The following is a 15308-nucleotide window of genomic DNA, read 5'->3' as shown; positions in this document are numbered from 1 at the left end:
TTCCATTTTTAGCTGATATTTAACATGAAAAAAACATGACAAATGCTTTTTGTATAATTACAAAGAAAGGTTTTAATGACATGTTAAGTTAGACATTTTAAATATTGTCTATTTCCTTGGCATAAGTTGATGTGAGGTCCAAAGTCAGCCGAACGTTCTGAAATGACTCAACATTAAACTATGATATAGCATCAAATATTGAGATAATACAGTCATGGTTTCTGACATATTGTTCACATAACTTACAATCTTACTTCAATGGACATTAACCTCAACATAGATATTTAATTATGTAAAATTAATCTTTGAAATTTAACTCACGTCAGTGTAGGTGTGAAGTGCTTAATTCATGTCACCCAGTGAGCATCCCGAGGTAAATTGGCACATCCACATTTTCACAGGTCTCAACGACGCCACCCAGCTGGCACACCAGAGTGACATGAATCAAACACCTCAGTTATTAAAGACATTACTGCTCATTAACACATTCATCCAGGTGAGAAGAAAAGGCTGCTCTCATTTGGCTTGAAGTCCGCTCATCTTTATATCTGGTGAAGTGGAGATCTTTGATGTTTCCAGCAGCCCAAAATCGTCAAAGTAAAAAATAACAAACCCAAACAAATAAAACAAAAGAGCGAATGTTGCCACCACAGGTCAGGAGATAACTACAGTGGCTTTCCCATTTAATGTATGTACTGTTTGCTTTCTCTCTTCATGTAGGATTTGACACGTTCAGAGCATTCAAGAGTAACTTTGAATTTGTAGAAATTAAAATATATTTTTATCAGATCTAAAACAAGTTTGATTAGACTTAAGTCTTGCAAAAAGTGTTACCAATGTCTTGATTATTTTGTTACTAAACTGATGGAAAATCAGCTGATCTTACTAATTGCAGTTATTTATCAAGTTTCAAGTCAACATTCAAAAAAACTGTCTTTTTAATTATGATTATACACCAATATCTGAGGGACTTATTTCAGCTGCTGATCTGACCGAGGAGGAAACCTAAAAGATAAAACTTTGGCCTCTTAGGACGGGCATTTAACTACATGTAATCTGATTTTTTCACAAATGCGTAGCGAGAAAGGTAACATACATGAGGTGTGTTAATTACACTGGTCATTTTCATTCTTTTGAACTTAGACAATGCTCCACAGTCAGTCCATGTACTCTTATTTGTGCGTGGGTAAAGATACAGACAGTTGCAACAAAAACAGTAAAAAGGGAGAGAAGATGAAGGGTGGCTGAAAAGATGAGAGAGAGCGCTCTGGTGTGGACTGGCACAGCTGTGACCCTTGGTACCTGCTCCTGGAGTTTTGACTTTCCCATATCTGTATTCTTGTCTGTAGTTCAGGGAGGATGTGAGACAAGAGGCTCGGACTGTGTTTGAGGAGCAAAATCACCTCCCTCCCGGACTTCCTATAAGGAACCTATAAGGGAAATAGGGACACCTTGTTGTCACAAGCATTGTTTAATGTCCGTATGCCATTTCATCACTATCAGTGTTTATCTGCCAATTTGCCTCCTGGATAAAGGAGGCAGCATTTCTTTTTTTCTTCGTGTTTTAAGAGTCTGGACATTTTAATCCTTTGCATATTAACACCTGGTTCAATTCAATTATGATTTTCTATACGATTAAAATGTGCTAAAATAATAAAATGAGAGTGAGCAGGACAGTCTCATATAAACAAAAATACTACTGAAACAAAGAACTGTCATGACAAGCGTGTTACATTGTGATTTCAAATGTATTTAGGATTTTAAATATCCTCCAGTGGTATCTCATTCTTACCACTCTGCTCTTGCCCGAACCGCCTCACCCCTCACCAGCCTCTTCCTGTCGTCCAGAGGACGGGCCAGAGCTCGCAGCACACGCGCCCGAAACGGCAACACCTGAAACAGCAGAAAATGTTGAAAGTTATGTTGCTTTTTTTTTGCGGTTACCGCATAATGCCTTTAAAAGAGAATGTTATTTGGCACAAGTTACTCCAGCTCATTTGGCTAATCTGTAGTTTTAGAATTTCAGTGGCTCACAATAGTGGAGAATGACACAAGTAAATACTTTTTTTTTTTTTTTTTTTAAAATATAGTAACTGACAAAACAGGTCAAATTTGTTTCAGTTGGTGAGGTAGAGCACTATTTTCTACTATAGCCACATTTTGATATAACACTTTCTAATTGAGTGTGGGCCAAGAGGGGACTACATAAGTTTAAGTACATCTTAAACATGGAGAGTTTTGGAGTTTTACCTCATGTACAGGGAAGCAGGAAACAGCATGGATGCACCGCAGTGAGGCGATCCTTACGTTCTGAAAGAAGCAGACAAAATATTGGTCAGTGCTCCGGATAATAACATGTTGATGCAGTGTCTCACAAAACTGACTACCCTCACATTTTTGTAAATATTTGATTATATCTTTTCATGTGACAACACTGAAGAAATTAAACTGTGCTACAATATAAAGTAGTGAGTGTGCAGCTTGTATAACAGTGTTAATCTGCTGTCCCCTCAAAATAACACGTCACATAGCCATTAATGTCTAAACAGCTGGCAACAAAAATAAATAAGAAACTACACCCCTAAGTGAAAATGTCCATATTTGGCCCAGTATTAAGTGTATTTTCTGTGGCCACCATTATTTTCCAGCACTGACTAAACCCTCTTGGGCATGGAGTATCACAGGTTGCCACTGGAGTCCTCTTCCACCCCTCCATGACGACATCACGAACTGGTGGATGTTTAGGTCTGGAGACATGCTCTGCCAGTCCATCACCTTTACCCTCAGCTCCTTTAGAAAGGCAGAGGTCATCTTGGAGGTGCGTTTGTGGTCGTTATCATGTTGGAATACTGCCCTCCCCTCAATGAACTGTGGCTCCCCAGTACTCATGCAGCCCCAGACCATGACACACCCACCACCATGCTTGACTGTAGGCAAGACACACTTGTCTTTGTACTCCTCGCCTGGTTGCCGCCACACACGCTTGAAACCATGTAAACCAAATGAGTTTATCTTGGTCTCATCAGACCACAGGACATGGTTCTAGTAATCCATGTCCTTAGTCTGCTTGTCTTCAGCAAACTGTTGGTGGGCTTTCTTGTGCATCATCAAGTCTCATTTTTTCAGTGTTGTCACATGAAAAGGTATAATCAAATATTTACACAAATGTGAGGGGACACTTTTGTGAGATACTGTAAGGAGCAGCAACAGTTTGTCCTTTTACGGCTTACAATCATTACATCACTTGACAGAAGGATCTGTGCAGAAAACACACTCGGGTGTGATCTCTCACTAACCATGACTGGACTAGAGGTGAGGGCCAGCAGCCTGCTGACCAAAGCCTCTAGCTGCTGTATGAGCGCTGGTGGTGGGTCGACGAGGACGGGCTCCAGACAGGACAGGGTGGAGAGCTGGACGCACCGGTCAGGACATGACAAGGCCTCCAACAGCAGAGACAGGAGCTGGACGGGGGACAAAAACCATCACGTTAACCATTTTCTGGAGTTTCTAAATGTTGTGGCACACCTCCTCTGGTTACAGTAGTTTTAGTTCCATTTGAAAATTAACTTGCAGTTGACGTTTGCTCTTAACTCACCGCTGGTAATTCAGTGACTTGAACCTGCTTGGGCAGTTTGTTGACTATGTTAGACAGAGCTTTCAGGTAGTTGGCCTTCTTCTCTGTGGGGGGAGACAGATAGCATGAGAATCAACTGCTCACATGAGAGACCTCCATCACATGGAAATTATATTTTGCACATTATACACACAGTGGCTTTAACTGAATGAAGTTTATTTCCAATGACAAATCTTCTCCGCAGTGCTGCTGTACCTTGCGGCGCAGCGTTGAAGCCCTGGACCAACTTGGCTGAATTCTCGCTGAAGAAGCGCTGGCGGTACATGATGCGAACGTCAGCGTGGCAGCCGCGGTTCAGGACGTCTGTAGAGTCACTCATCAGCAGCGAGAAGCCGTCCGCTGCCATTGGACCCAGATCAGCATCATCCAGCAGAGAAAAGAGCTTCAAAAACACACAGTCTAAGATCATAAAAAAGCAAAAGCGCAGATTCTAAACTGTATCTAATAAAGCTTTTACTACAGTTGCACGTGTGAGTGTCTCTCTTTTTACCTTATCAGTCAGTGCTGTGGACAGAGGGTGGTATCTGAGAAGCAGAGCCTTGGCCACCTGGAGGCAACAGCAGCTTTATTGCACTTGTGACTTGTGACTAAGTGAATTAAAATTAAACATTTGTGCAACATCACATATCAATTAAAGTCTAAAAACAGTGACTCTTACCCAGATCATGAGGGTAAAAGCCTGAGTGCGTGTAGATGAAGACGCAGAGTCCAACTCACTCCACACTCTCTTTATCGTCCTCTGAATGAAGTTGTCGAGAGAATCACCTGAAGAAGAAACCGAATGAACACAGATGCTTTTAGTTGACAGTGTGAGGCTCTCAGTCTTGGACACCTGACAGGAGAGTAAAGACACAAACTGACCCTGTGCTCTCTTATTGAGCAGGCCAGCAAAGCACTTTGCAGCCGAGGTGTATGACAGCGGGTGGCTGCAGGTGCAGCTCATCTCCTCCAGCTGTGACAGCAGAGTATCCATCTTTGGCACCTCCACCTAGATGACATACACAGCACTCACAATGCAACTTCAGTAACAGAAACCACTGTTTGTTTTTTAAAGATTTTAAGTGAAAGCTGAAGTGTTCAAGTTGAGACTCACACTGCGAGGTAACGCACACACACATCCCATAAGCAGACAAACCATCTGGCTCCACGAGTCCCCCTGCTGCTTCTGGGAAAACAATGCATGCCTCAATAACAACACTTTTCAAGAAACTGTGACATTAAAAGTGCTCCAAATCCAAAAGGTAATCAACCTCAAACTTAGGGCCAGAAAATATAAATGATATGGAGGTATACAGATAATAAATCTGCATTCAATGACTGAATAGTATTTCTTTTTTTACACAGTGAGGCAATGAAAAATTTTATAGTTTTAACCAAATATGAAGAGGCAATATTTGAATAAAACCCCCAGGATAACAGTTTAACTGCATTCACTCCATGCACATACAAACCTTGAGCAGCTGGATCTGCGAAGGGAAGGAGTTGTCGGGCAAAAAGGAAACATCACCTTCCAGGAAGAGAGATACAGCCCTCGATGCAGTCTGCCCCGCCAGCCTGACAACATTAAACACCCCGAAGGGAAACCACACAAACCTCAGGAAAAATGCTCTGATGGTTCTTAAAAAAAAACATATCAGAGACTGACAAAAAAAAAGGTGAGAGACAGGAACTAGTAACATACTTTTTTTCCCCCTTTTAGATCTGCAGGTGTGAAAAGGCAAAAGCAACTAGTTCCCTCATCAATACAGTGCTTCAGCTATAGAAACAGCTGTTTTATGATCTCAAACTGGGTTTTGAAAAGCAACTGTTCCAATAATGTTCTCTTCAACAAATTTGACAACTTAATAATTTCACCTGCCACTGCTGCGTAAGTCTCATCGTGGCATTGTGGTTTTCAGAACAGGAATGAAGAGATTTAGGCAAAGACGCATGTTACCGAGTTGAAAAGCGCTCACAGAAAACAAAACTAAGTGATCAAAACGAAAAATAATTGAGAGAGTTTGTACTGACGTGGGCTGTAGCCTGGAGCAGGAAGTACTGATGACAGGGACCATGGCAGACAGGACCACCTCCTCCAGAAGAGGACTACGACGGCCAGATGACCCCTCACCTAAAAAAAAAACAACACACGAACAGGAAGTACAAAATGTTTAAATGTCAGCTAAAATATTTCACCTTTTCTATTTTCATGTTTTAGAAGAGTGGAAGGTAGCAGTTATTTGGTGAGACCAGAGTGTAGGGTTAGAAGGAGATGAACTGCTCACCCTGCAGTGCTGCCTGCAGCGCCAGGGACAGCAGGCGCGGGATGACGACGTCGTGGAAGCATCGGCCCGTCTCCTCGGTGTCCTGGACCTGCTCTGCTATTCTCTGGAGGCTGCGGCACGCAAACACCACCTCCTCTACTGAGAAACCAACACTACCTGAAAAACAAGAAATTACATTGCCATTCATCTGAAACTTTTGCTGCTTCTTCATTTATTTGGCCTGTAGGCTACATGTGAGACACAACAACATACTTCACTGCATAAATATGGACATATCGTGACGGCTTCAAGACAACTTGGGAGAAAACGTTCAAATCTTAAAACTAAATAAGCAAATGTCTTAACAGTCGTAGATAAACTGTGATCCTGATGTTGTCTCATCTATAAAAATAGTTTCATTTTTGACTTGAAGTCATAAACAACAATCTGTCCTGACAGATTACCTGTGTGCGCTGAGCTGAGGACCTCCAGGAGGACAGGTGTGCTCTCCTTGACAACACTGGGCTGAATGGACACCGCAGCCAGAGAAGACAAACACCGCCGTCGCACTGCATGATGGGAATGCTGCTCAGTAACTACTTTGTTGTTGTCTTGATCCATGGGCTCTGAGCAGAGAAAGGAAAAGGTTTTTAATGCATATTCATGGAGGGCTCGTCTGCTGATCTAATGTTAACATTACTGGGGGGTGTTTGTTTATATTGTATGGTTCAATGTTTGTAAACGTTTGAAGTTAATTTGTAGGAGTTTCTTTTCCCTTCAAAATTAAAGTAACATTTCTGTTGAACGGTGTCAAAAAATAGTCAAAGGTAAAGAATTAAAACAAGGAAAAGTCCAGTGGGGTCTACTTTTTATAAGCATTGTATGATACAAATATTGCCATCTGTATAGTGTTTTCACATATTCCATTATACTGCAGGTCGTATTTTTGGTGTGTGCTTTTTCACTTACCAGAAAACATCTCCTGCTTTAGTCTTGGGATCAGTTTAGTGATAAAGGCTGCTGGGTGCAGCTCTGCTAAGGTTCCGACGCAATTAACCACAGCTCCACTGGAGGCACAAACACAGAGTTATGTTTAGTTCAACTGCAAAACAAAATCCAAACTGTTCTACTTTTACTGCTTTAAATTTGGCTCTTAAGTAATAAGTACACAATATTAGTGTATGGTGGTAAAGGTGTAAAAGTGTGTGTTTTAGGAGAATCTATTGACAAAAATTGCACTATAATATCAATAATTATGTTTTCAGTGGCGTATAGACCTTACATAATGAACAGTTATGTTTTTATTACCTTAGATTGAGCCAATTCTATCTACATACACTGCAGGTCCCCTTACATGGACGTCACCATGTAGCGCTGCCATGTTTCTACAGTAGAAACTCCAGAAAATGTCCATGTAGAGTGAACTAGATGTCTGGGTGTTGTTTATATGCTCTATAATGGTAATCCAACACATCTTTGTAGTAGCATCCATGTTGATTCCACATTTCAATTTAAAAGCACATGAACACACACTGAATTTGTAAGAACGGCTTCACAACTTGGGAAATGGGACCATCCGAGGAGCACGTGAATGCACCGTGAGCTAGTGTTGTAGTCAAGACCAAGACTTTTAGGGGCGGACAGCAGTCGAGACCAAGACCAGTTCCCTGCATTGCATGGCACGCAATAAAATCATAGGTACTTCTCAAATTGATCTGAAGGATCTACAGTCCCACTAAAACACCCACATACAAACACTAAGAGCTGAAATCAACGTAAGCATCGCAGGGAGGGGTGACAGTCGTTAATTAGGGTTATTTGCTGCATTTGAAGCAATTTGTTTTACTTCCAATCAAAGTTAGGATATTAACAAATCAGACAATGCAAAAGCAATTTATTGATATTCCCAAAGCTATGGTCTTGAAATAAAATCCAGAGTCCTCAATGTCCGAGGCCGAGACAAGACCGAGTGCAAATGCGGTCGAGACCGAGACGAGACCAAGAACATCAAAAAGTGGTCTTAAGACCAAGACCGGTACTACACCACTAGCGTGAGCCACTGGTTGCAATTCGAGACCGTCACCACTAGATGCCACTAAAACTTACACACTGAACCTTTAAGGGACAAACAGAGAGGAAGCAATACAGGAATCAAAAGGATGATAGAAGGAGAGACAGATGGAAGTACTGACCTGACTCTTTCATCCTCCTCCGTCAGCAGCAGTCTGGTCAGGTGATCTATAGCCAGCTCAATATCAGAGTCCAACAGCAGACCTGAGAGAGACAGCACACTTGTAATATTTGGAAAAGTGCTGAATTTGTGACACAGTCCGACTCTGCTGGGAGTTTATTGCATCTCACCTGCTTGTTGTGCAAGTGAGGTGAGCACAGAGGCAGCTGTAATCTGCAGACTGGAGTTATTCTCTGTCAGAGCTGAAAACGTCATGCTGCACAGAGACGGGCGGAAGGCTAAAAACACACTCTCTTCTAATGTGGCGGGATGAAACACAGAAAGAAACAGACCACTTTATGACAAACTATCACAGTATAAAAATATTCAAACACACATTGTGACGTCATGACTTAATGTCAAGAAACATTAAACTACAGCTTTGGTCTGTGGTACGTGGTACCAGCCTTGACATGTAACAGATGAGCTACAAAAAGTTTTAGATATACAGATTTTAACAGGGTCCACCACTAAAAAAAACATGCACTTTAAAATCTGAAACAAATATATAAAACAAACTAACTCAAACATATTTCTTGGTGCTAAAGTGGAGCAAAACGCAGCTGTAAGAAAAAGATGTCACTAATGAGTGGTCTGGAGTGAATATGGAGCTCTGAAGCAGTAAACACTACTTGCCGTTGTCTGAAGACTGGATTTTTACCGACTGGACAAATCTCTGCACCACCTCCAGTAATGTACGCCTGTGGGAACACTGCACAAGACCAGTCATGGTTATGAAAAGATTACTTATAACATCACACACAATATCAACATTCTAACTGCCGATAACAGCACATATTTCATAAATACAGGAACAAAACAAACATACAGTCTAGATGTTACAATACAACAGCAGTACAAGTAAAAGCACCACTCTCACATCACCATATAGCCATCAAACATGTTCACATTAAACTAAACAAACATCTGGGTGTCCGTTTCCCTTATTCACCTGTGTCCTGCTGTTGTACTGCTCAATGAGGGAGGGCATGACAGCGGCTGTGATGATGTGGCTCGCCCTGTTGGAGGCTCTGCAGGCGGCCTGTAGCATCTTGGCACTGGGCCACACGAGCTTCAGGTCTGGCTCACACAGGTGATGTTTGCAGTCTGGAACAACATCACACTTTGAGTATAAAAAAACAAAACCCAAAGCCCACAGGACATGTTTCGCAGTGTTGAGGCTGTTGTGTGACTTTTATTAAAGATGAGATTCAACAAACAGTAGAGAGTTTCCCTGCCATGAAGAGCACAAAAATACTCTGGTTCCTGAGTTTAAGTGTTAAACTCTGTTTCACTTTCTAAAAAGATGAACGTGTACTGAATTCCTGTGAATATTTTTTGGTTCTGATCAAATTCTTCACAAACTGTTACACATAGGTTAAAGTTTCAACCTTTTCTGTCTAAAATATTGATACTGATATTGTCTGTTATAAGAGTTTCTTCTCAAGAATTATATATTTTATATTAAAAGGTACTTAACATAAAACTCTATAAATCTGTGATATTGGTTGATGAGTTTCCCTAAATCAAATCATCCTCTGAGGGGAAACACACTGTTAGCATGACATGTTAACTGTCCAAGCTGTTGTTTAAAATAATGTAACTGAACAGTGGTATGCTGCAGTGAACCTTCCCACTACCGCAGCTCTGACATATTTAGTTCAACAATTTTTACATCTACACACCCTCTCTTACCACCTTACGGTCACTGTGTGGCTGACTTCTGTACATAGTTCACATGTATTTGTCTTATGATGCTGTCCGCTTTTGTCTTTCTTGACATGTTGTGTATACTGGAGTTTATACAACCTTCCAATAAAATGTGCATCGATTTCCAACGTGCATATAAGCTGGATTTCACAACATTTCACCTTTAAGGACGAGATCCAGGAAGGTGCAGAGGGAGTCTTCAGAGTCAGAGTTGAGGACCGAGCGAGACAGACAGGAAGTGAGTGCGGTGAGAGCAGCGAGGCCTGCAGACTCAATCTTCTCACTTGATGTCTGAAACACCTGCAATGAAAGAGTTTTTTCAGTTTCACAAACAGGTAATTACATTGACAGTGTGTTTACTTTATTTTGAAGCCCATCTTTAATAGATTTTTTTAAACAATAAAATCTGTTTCCGGTGCCTGGAGTATCAGGAAATCGTCTCTTCTCTTGTTAAGAACACAAAAATTCACTTTATTTTTCTTGGCTTTCCAAGCATGACAGCTTGTTCTCATCTTCCCATAAAGATTTTTGTTTTGAGTCTTTTCCTTTAGATGCTCTCAATCACATTCTCACATCTGAAGGACCATCCATCTGATTTACTGTTGGAAGAGGGAGACTCACATTTTCACATTAGAGCCATAACTTGGGAGCTCAAACAGCATTCTTTGCAACTGGACAAACAACACAAACTAATAGAATAAACACTGCAGAGTTGGTGGATGTGAACGCAGTCATAAAAGGTGTTTCCTGTTGTTAAGGGTGGAGTAGGTGTAAAAACATTTTTCACTGAGAGAAACCAAATAAGTAGAATGTCATCTCTAAAAAAAAAACCCAAAACAAAACAGTTATGGATATTTAAATATTTCCATACAAAGCGTAGAACACACACACACACACACACACACACACACACACACACACACACAGAATTAATCTCAAACAAACCTCTCTGCGCAGTGATGCCCACAATCCCTCCAAGAATTCTGCCAAGTCCTTATGTTCATATTGTGATACACAAACAGTCTGCAAAATATAAAGTGTGGGGAGATTTAAAAAAAAACAAAAACAACAAAACAGGTGCAGCTTTTCCAGCAACACCCTGCATCACCTTCACAAGTTAAACATAAACACCACCCCTGCTCTGGGCGTCTCAGCAGTTATAATGAGTGTTGTTTAAAGAGAATATCAACTGTATATCATCCACATTTAGACTTCCTGCAGCTGGGAATATGAGCTGGCACAGTACCAGTCAAATGTTTAAATACCAAACCGAACAGACTACAATATGATAGTAGAGATTTCTCACCAGAGTCTGCAGCGAGTCCAGCTTCGCACTCTGAACATCTGAGTCCAGCTTCTCAATGATGAGAGGTAACAGAAACTGTAATAAAACAGAAAATATACTGCCTTTAGGTCCTCAAACAAAAATGATGTCATCCAATTCACAAAGATCTTCATTGCACCCAAAAGGTAACCGTAGATGTCCTAATGGTCCTACCTCAGCGAATCGTGGCGTCCCAGTGAGGACGTCCCTCAGTGTCTGGATGAGTTCCTCTCTTGTGATGCCGTGGGGGTCATTGGAAGGCTGGGGTGGGTAGATGGGAGATGTGGGTGAGGCAAGAACAGATTGACAGGGTTTTAAAACACACAAAAATCATAAATGGATCAACACATGTTCAAGCTGATCACCAACAAGAGGCTCTGCAGTTGCAGAAGGTTTATAAGTATAATACTGTGATATACAATCCAGACAGTTTTCTGTCTGTTAATAATTAGTCACCACTGGTAATGTCAACCATTGTGTCAAAGATCTACAAGGTATTTGAAGAGCTTGTTTCGTTATCATTATCATCGTCATCTGGTAAGACAATGTTGAGCTCCTTATGTCACCAAAAAAACAAAAACAACAACTGAAAATCATATTAGCAACATTGCACCAATGGGCTGGTTTTCTCCAGAGTCAACAAACGAAAACACAGCTGTGATCCCCTGTGACGTAGAGATGGGGAATGAGCAGATGATGGGGCCAGATGCTGTATTATTGTTTTCTACAGCGTTCCCCTGAGGTCTCAGGAAGTCTATGATGACATGTCTGTCTGCCTTCGTCACTCCTCTGGCAAAAGCAGCTGAGTAAACAAGGACTTACGGGGGTGAAGTCGATGGGGAAATAGCAGGAGGTCACTTCGAACAGTTCCTCTGTGAATTTACCTGAGAGAGCAGACAGGAAATGAACGGGAGACAAAACAGAGTCATGCTGTGTAATGGACAGAAAAAACGGTCACAGAGAGAAAGAAATACAGAGAAAACAACAGCGAGGAAGATGCTGTGTGCACATGCAGGCGCCCTCACCTAGATCATAACCTCGGTGGACGATGTTACTGGCGACCTGGAAGGCTAACAGGAGGTTGCGAGGATCCCGCTCTCCGTCCATTGATTGGACAAAACCAAACACAAAGTCTGCCCCCAAACCCTTCAGTTCTGTGTGAGAGTCAAACAGGAATACATGGTCTTGTTCATGTGCTGTTAGACGGCTGACAGACACATTATGTTTGGAGAGAATTTGAGGAAGTTGTTAGATGTAGAAGACTGCTTAATCTAATCTAGCCTGACTACAAAGAATTCATTTTGTTATATGAAATTGAAGGGGAAAAAAACAAGTAAATTTATGACTATAAACGGTGCTATAATTACGTTAACTTATACTACAGTTTAAAATGAAGACACAGCGGTGAGTGGTGACACTGTGTCATCCTGCAATGCATGATGGTGTGTTCATAACAACTAACACACACAAGCCTGCATCTGATACAGTATGTCTTTGCAAAACATGTAAATGATTCAACTGCTAAACAAAGCAGAAGAAGGCATGACAACTCTGTCCCTTATTACAGGGCTGGAAAGAGTTTAAGGGGGGGGGTAACAACCACAGGGATTAGTCAGCTAACTGCTGACATTTCTGACTTTCAAAAGTCTGCTGTTTTGAATCATCAACTTCTTCGACACAGACCCTTTTCTTTTTTCTTCTTCCAGCAGAGCTCTCAATTATTGTGGGGAACGGTTAGTGCCTTCCTCTATTCACCGAGCTACTGTGAGTCAGACTCAAACCAGCACTTACCGGCTTCTCTGGTCTCCATGAGGTTGATGAGCATGTTGTATACGCAGGCTCTCTCTGCCAGCATCAAAGACTGGAAAAAAAACAAACAGACCCTGTGAGCTTCTTTTTTTTTTTATCCACAATGCCCAGATTTAACAACAATTTGGGTACTTAAGACAAATTATAAAGAGCAAGAACAAAGATCATCACATACTCTGAGAAGTGTGGTCAAATGTTGCATGGGTGTTTGCGCATATATCAGGATTTAAGAGACAGATGCAGGTCAGTGACTGACACACTGCTGTTGTGTATTTTAACATCTGGCCAAGGGCAGCACATGAATATTAGACTTTTTGCCCGCGTTGATCAGTTGTCTTTGTTGCTCACAAATAAACAACATAATGCTATTGAGTGCAATGACATACCTGTTAAATTGAACTCAAATCTAATGTTGTATTCATCCCTCAAAGTAAATGCTCAGGGGTCATCTTCCCCAGATATATGTTCAGATAAAATCTTGCGTGCCATAACTTCAAAATCTTTATTATAACACGGTGTGGAGTCTCACCTGAACATGAACATCCTGGAACAGAGACCTCAGCATGGACACAGCTGAGCCAGGAGGCAACGCTGTACATTTCGTCTGGAAAGAAAGAACAAACACACACAATGTGCACGTCGGTCGCAGCTGGAACTTCTTATAATGATTCTCAAACCTGCCAAGCAGACACCAACTCGCAAACCTAGCAGTCAGGTAATCTTATGAAGGACGTTTTGGATGTTTTTGTCACTGAAAATCGATCACGGACAGCCACTCACCAGCGCTCTGAGCCCCCGTAAAACAGGCGGTGTGATGACGTAATGGTCCTTCAGACGGTTTTCATAGAAGGCAATGAGCACTTCCACTGTGGGGAAGAGAGACAGGAAGATCAAATATCCCTCTTGACATGAATATGTTGCATTTAGCCCTGCAAGACTACTGCAAATCAAACTGCAGTTACGGAGATACATATTTAATTTGTTTGTTCTTCAATATATGTTGGTTTTATCAGCCAACTGAATGTCATCCTTCTTTCCCCCACGTCCATTTACCAGAAGGAATGATACGTTTAGCACCCAAATACAAAGTCAGAATTTACGATATCTAGAAAACAAACTAAGAGTACAAAATATAAGAGAAGATGTGCACCTTCTCTCTCTGTAAGATCTCCATAGCACTCCTGTAAAACTTCAGAGAGAAGCTGGACTCCTCTGGCTCGTGTGTGAGGCTGAGAGCTGGTCAGGCTTAGTCTTCAAGGGGGAGGAAATTAAAATGTTAAATATTATTTAATTTAAGAGCAATTCTAACTGAGATGAATTGAAGCATTTTAATGAATAAAAGACAGTAATATAGTGTAGATATACTTAAAATATATGGTTAATTATGTATCATTCATGAGAAAGACCTCATATCTGCTTGGCTGGGTGATACTGGCAAAATTAAACATCTTAATGCTTTTGAAAAAAAGTATATCCTCTTAACTTCCACCACCTCCCTTGAGTATAAAAATGTATTATAGTATAGTAATGCTTTTGTTTTGTCCATGTTGTTGCTGAGCTCACCCCAGTGCTTCCACCAGCTGCAGTATTGTAAACTGTCCATCTTTAACACCTGGACAGAAAGCCAAGTTTAGTGAACTGTTACAAAGCAAACAAACTACAAACACACACACAGAAAACAGACAAAACAACACATGTGCGTAACTTAGTTATCTCTAGTTGTTAGTAGTTAGTTACAGATTAACTAGCAGCATCGGCGGGGTTCAAAGGTGCAGAGTTCATTGACAAGATGCTCTTTTCATTGGGATACAAATACAGAAGCTAGCGAGCGGCATGCGGGGTGGAAGGAGTAGCACCAAATCGCACATTACTAGTCGAATGACAGCGCAAAAAAATGCTAGATTCAATGTGTGCTGCTGATAAAATGAGCAGACCAGTGTCACAACGTGTGTGTGTGTGTGTGTTTGTATCATGGGATTGTGTTGTAACACCACACAGGATGTTGTGGCGCTAAGTTAGCTAGTTAACCATCATGCCGTGCTGCGCATCCTTGAAGCGGCAACTCAGCAGACACAACAAAGGGAGTTTTTTCTCAACAAGATATTCTGGAAAGGTGTCGAGGAAAACATTATCAACACTTGTTTACCTGTTGCTGTATCTTTGGCCTTGCTGTCCTGCAGTCCTGAGACGTACTCCTCCACCAGAGACACCAGCAAGGCACTGTCCGCAGCCATCGTGCCTTCACCTGAGACCACGCATGCGCGGAAAGTTACGGGGGAAAGTGACAGATTTTATATAATCATTAATAAATTAGGTGTTTTAACGGACAAAGTCATGCTAAATTGCTAAAGTGGCGTC

General features: G+C 41.4%; 1 protein-coding gene across 1 annotated transcript; it reads right to left on the bottom strand.

Annotated features, from left to right (window-relative positions):
• Positions 1 to 52: 52 nt before the first annotated feature.
• On the bottom strand, positions 53 to 15226 carry mms19 (MMS19 homolog, cytosolic iron-sulfur assembly component). Its single transcript, XM_038735560.1, has 31 exons — positions 15097 to 15226; positions 14514 to 14562; positions 14101 to 14201; positions 13731 to 13816; positions 13480 to 13554; positions 12933 to 13002; positions 12167 to 12295; positions 11964 to 12025; positions 11316 to 11402; positions 11124 to 11198; positions 10763 to 10840; positions 9979 to 10117; positions 9060 to 9214; positions 8744 to 8819; positions 8239 to 8364; positions 8070 to 8151; positions 6847 to 6944; positions 6342 to 6503; positions 5899 to 6054; positions 5645 to 5744; positions 5086 to 5188; positions 4728 to 4799; positions 4496 to 4622; positions 4293 to 4399; positions 4125 to 4181; positions 3830 to 4016; positions 3596 to 3678; positions 3297 to 3461; positions 2251 to 2310; positions 1793 to 1893; positions 53 to 1430 (listed from the first exon to the last, which is right to left on the bottom strand). The coding sequence occupies exons 1-31, from the start codon at positions 15182 to 15184 to the stop codon at positions 1400 to 1402; spliced, it is 3087 nt and encodes a 1028-aa protein (XP_038591488.1). The 5' UTR covers positions 15185 to 15226; the 3' UTR covers positions 53 to 1399.
• Between the last annotated feature and the right edge of the window lie 82 nt (positions 15227 to 15308).

This window comes from Micropterus salmoides, unplaced genomic scaffold, assembly GCF_014851395.1.
Source record: "Micropterus salmoides isolate LMB-PRFRI ecotype aquatic unplaced genomic scaffold, ASM1485139v1 Ms_hic_scaffold_21, whole genome shotgun sequence".
NCBI lineage: Eukaryota > Metazoa > Chordata > Actinopteri > Centrarchiformes > Centrarchidae > Micropterus > Micropterus salmoides.
The sequence above is the reverse complement of the archived record's forward strand: the minus strand, read 5'-3'. Positions and strand labels throughout refer to the sequence as shown.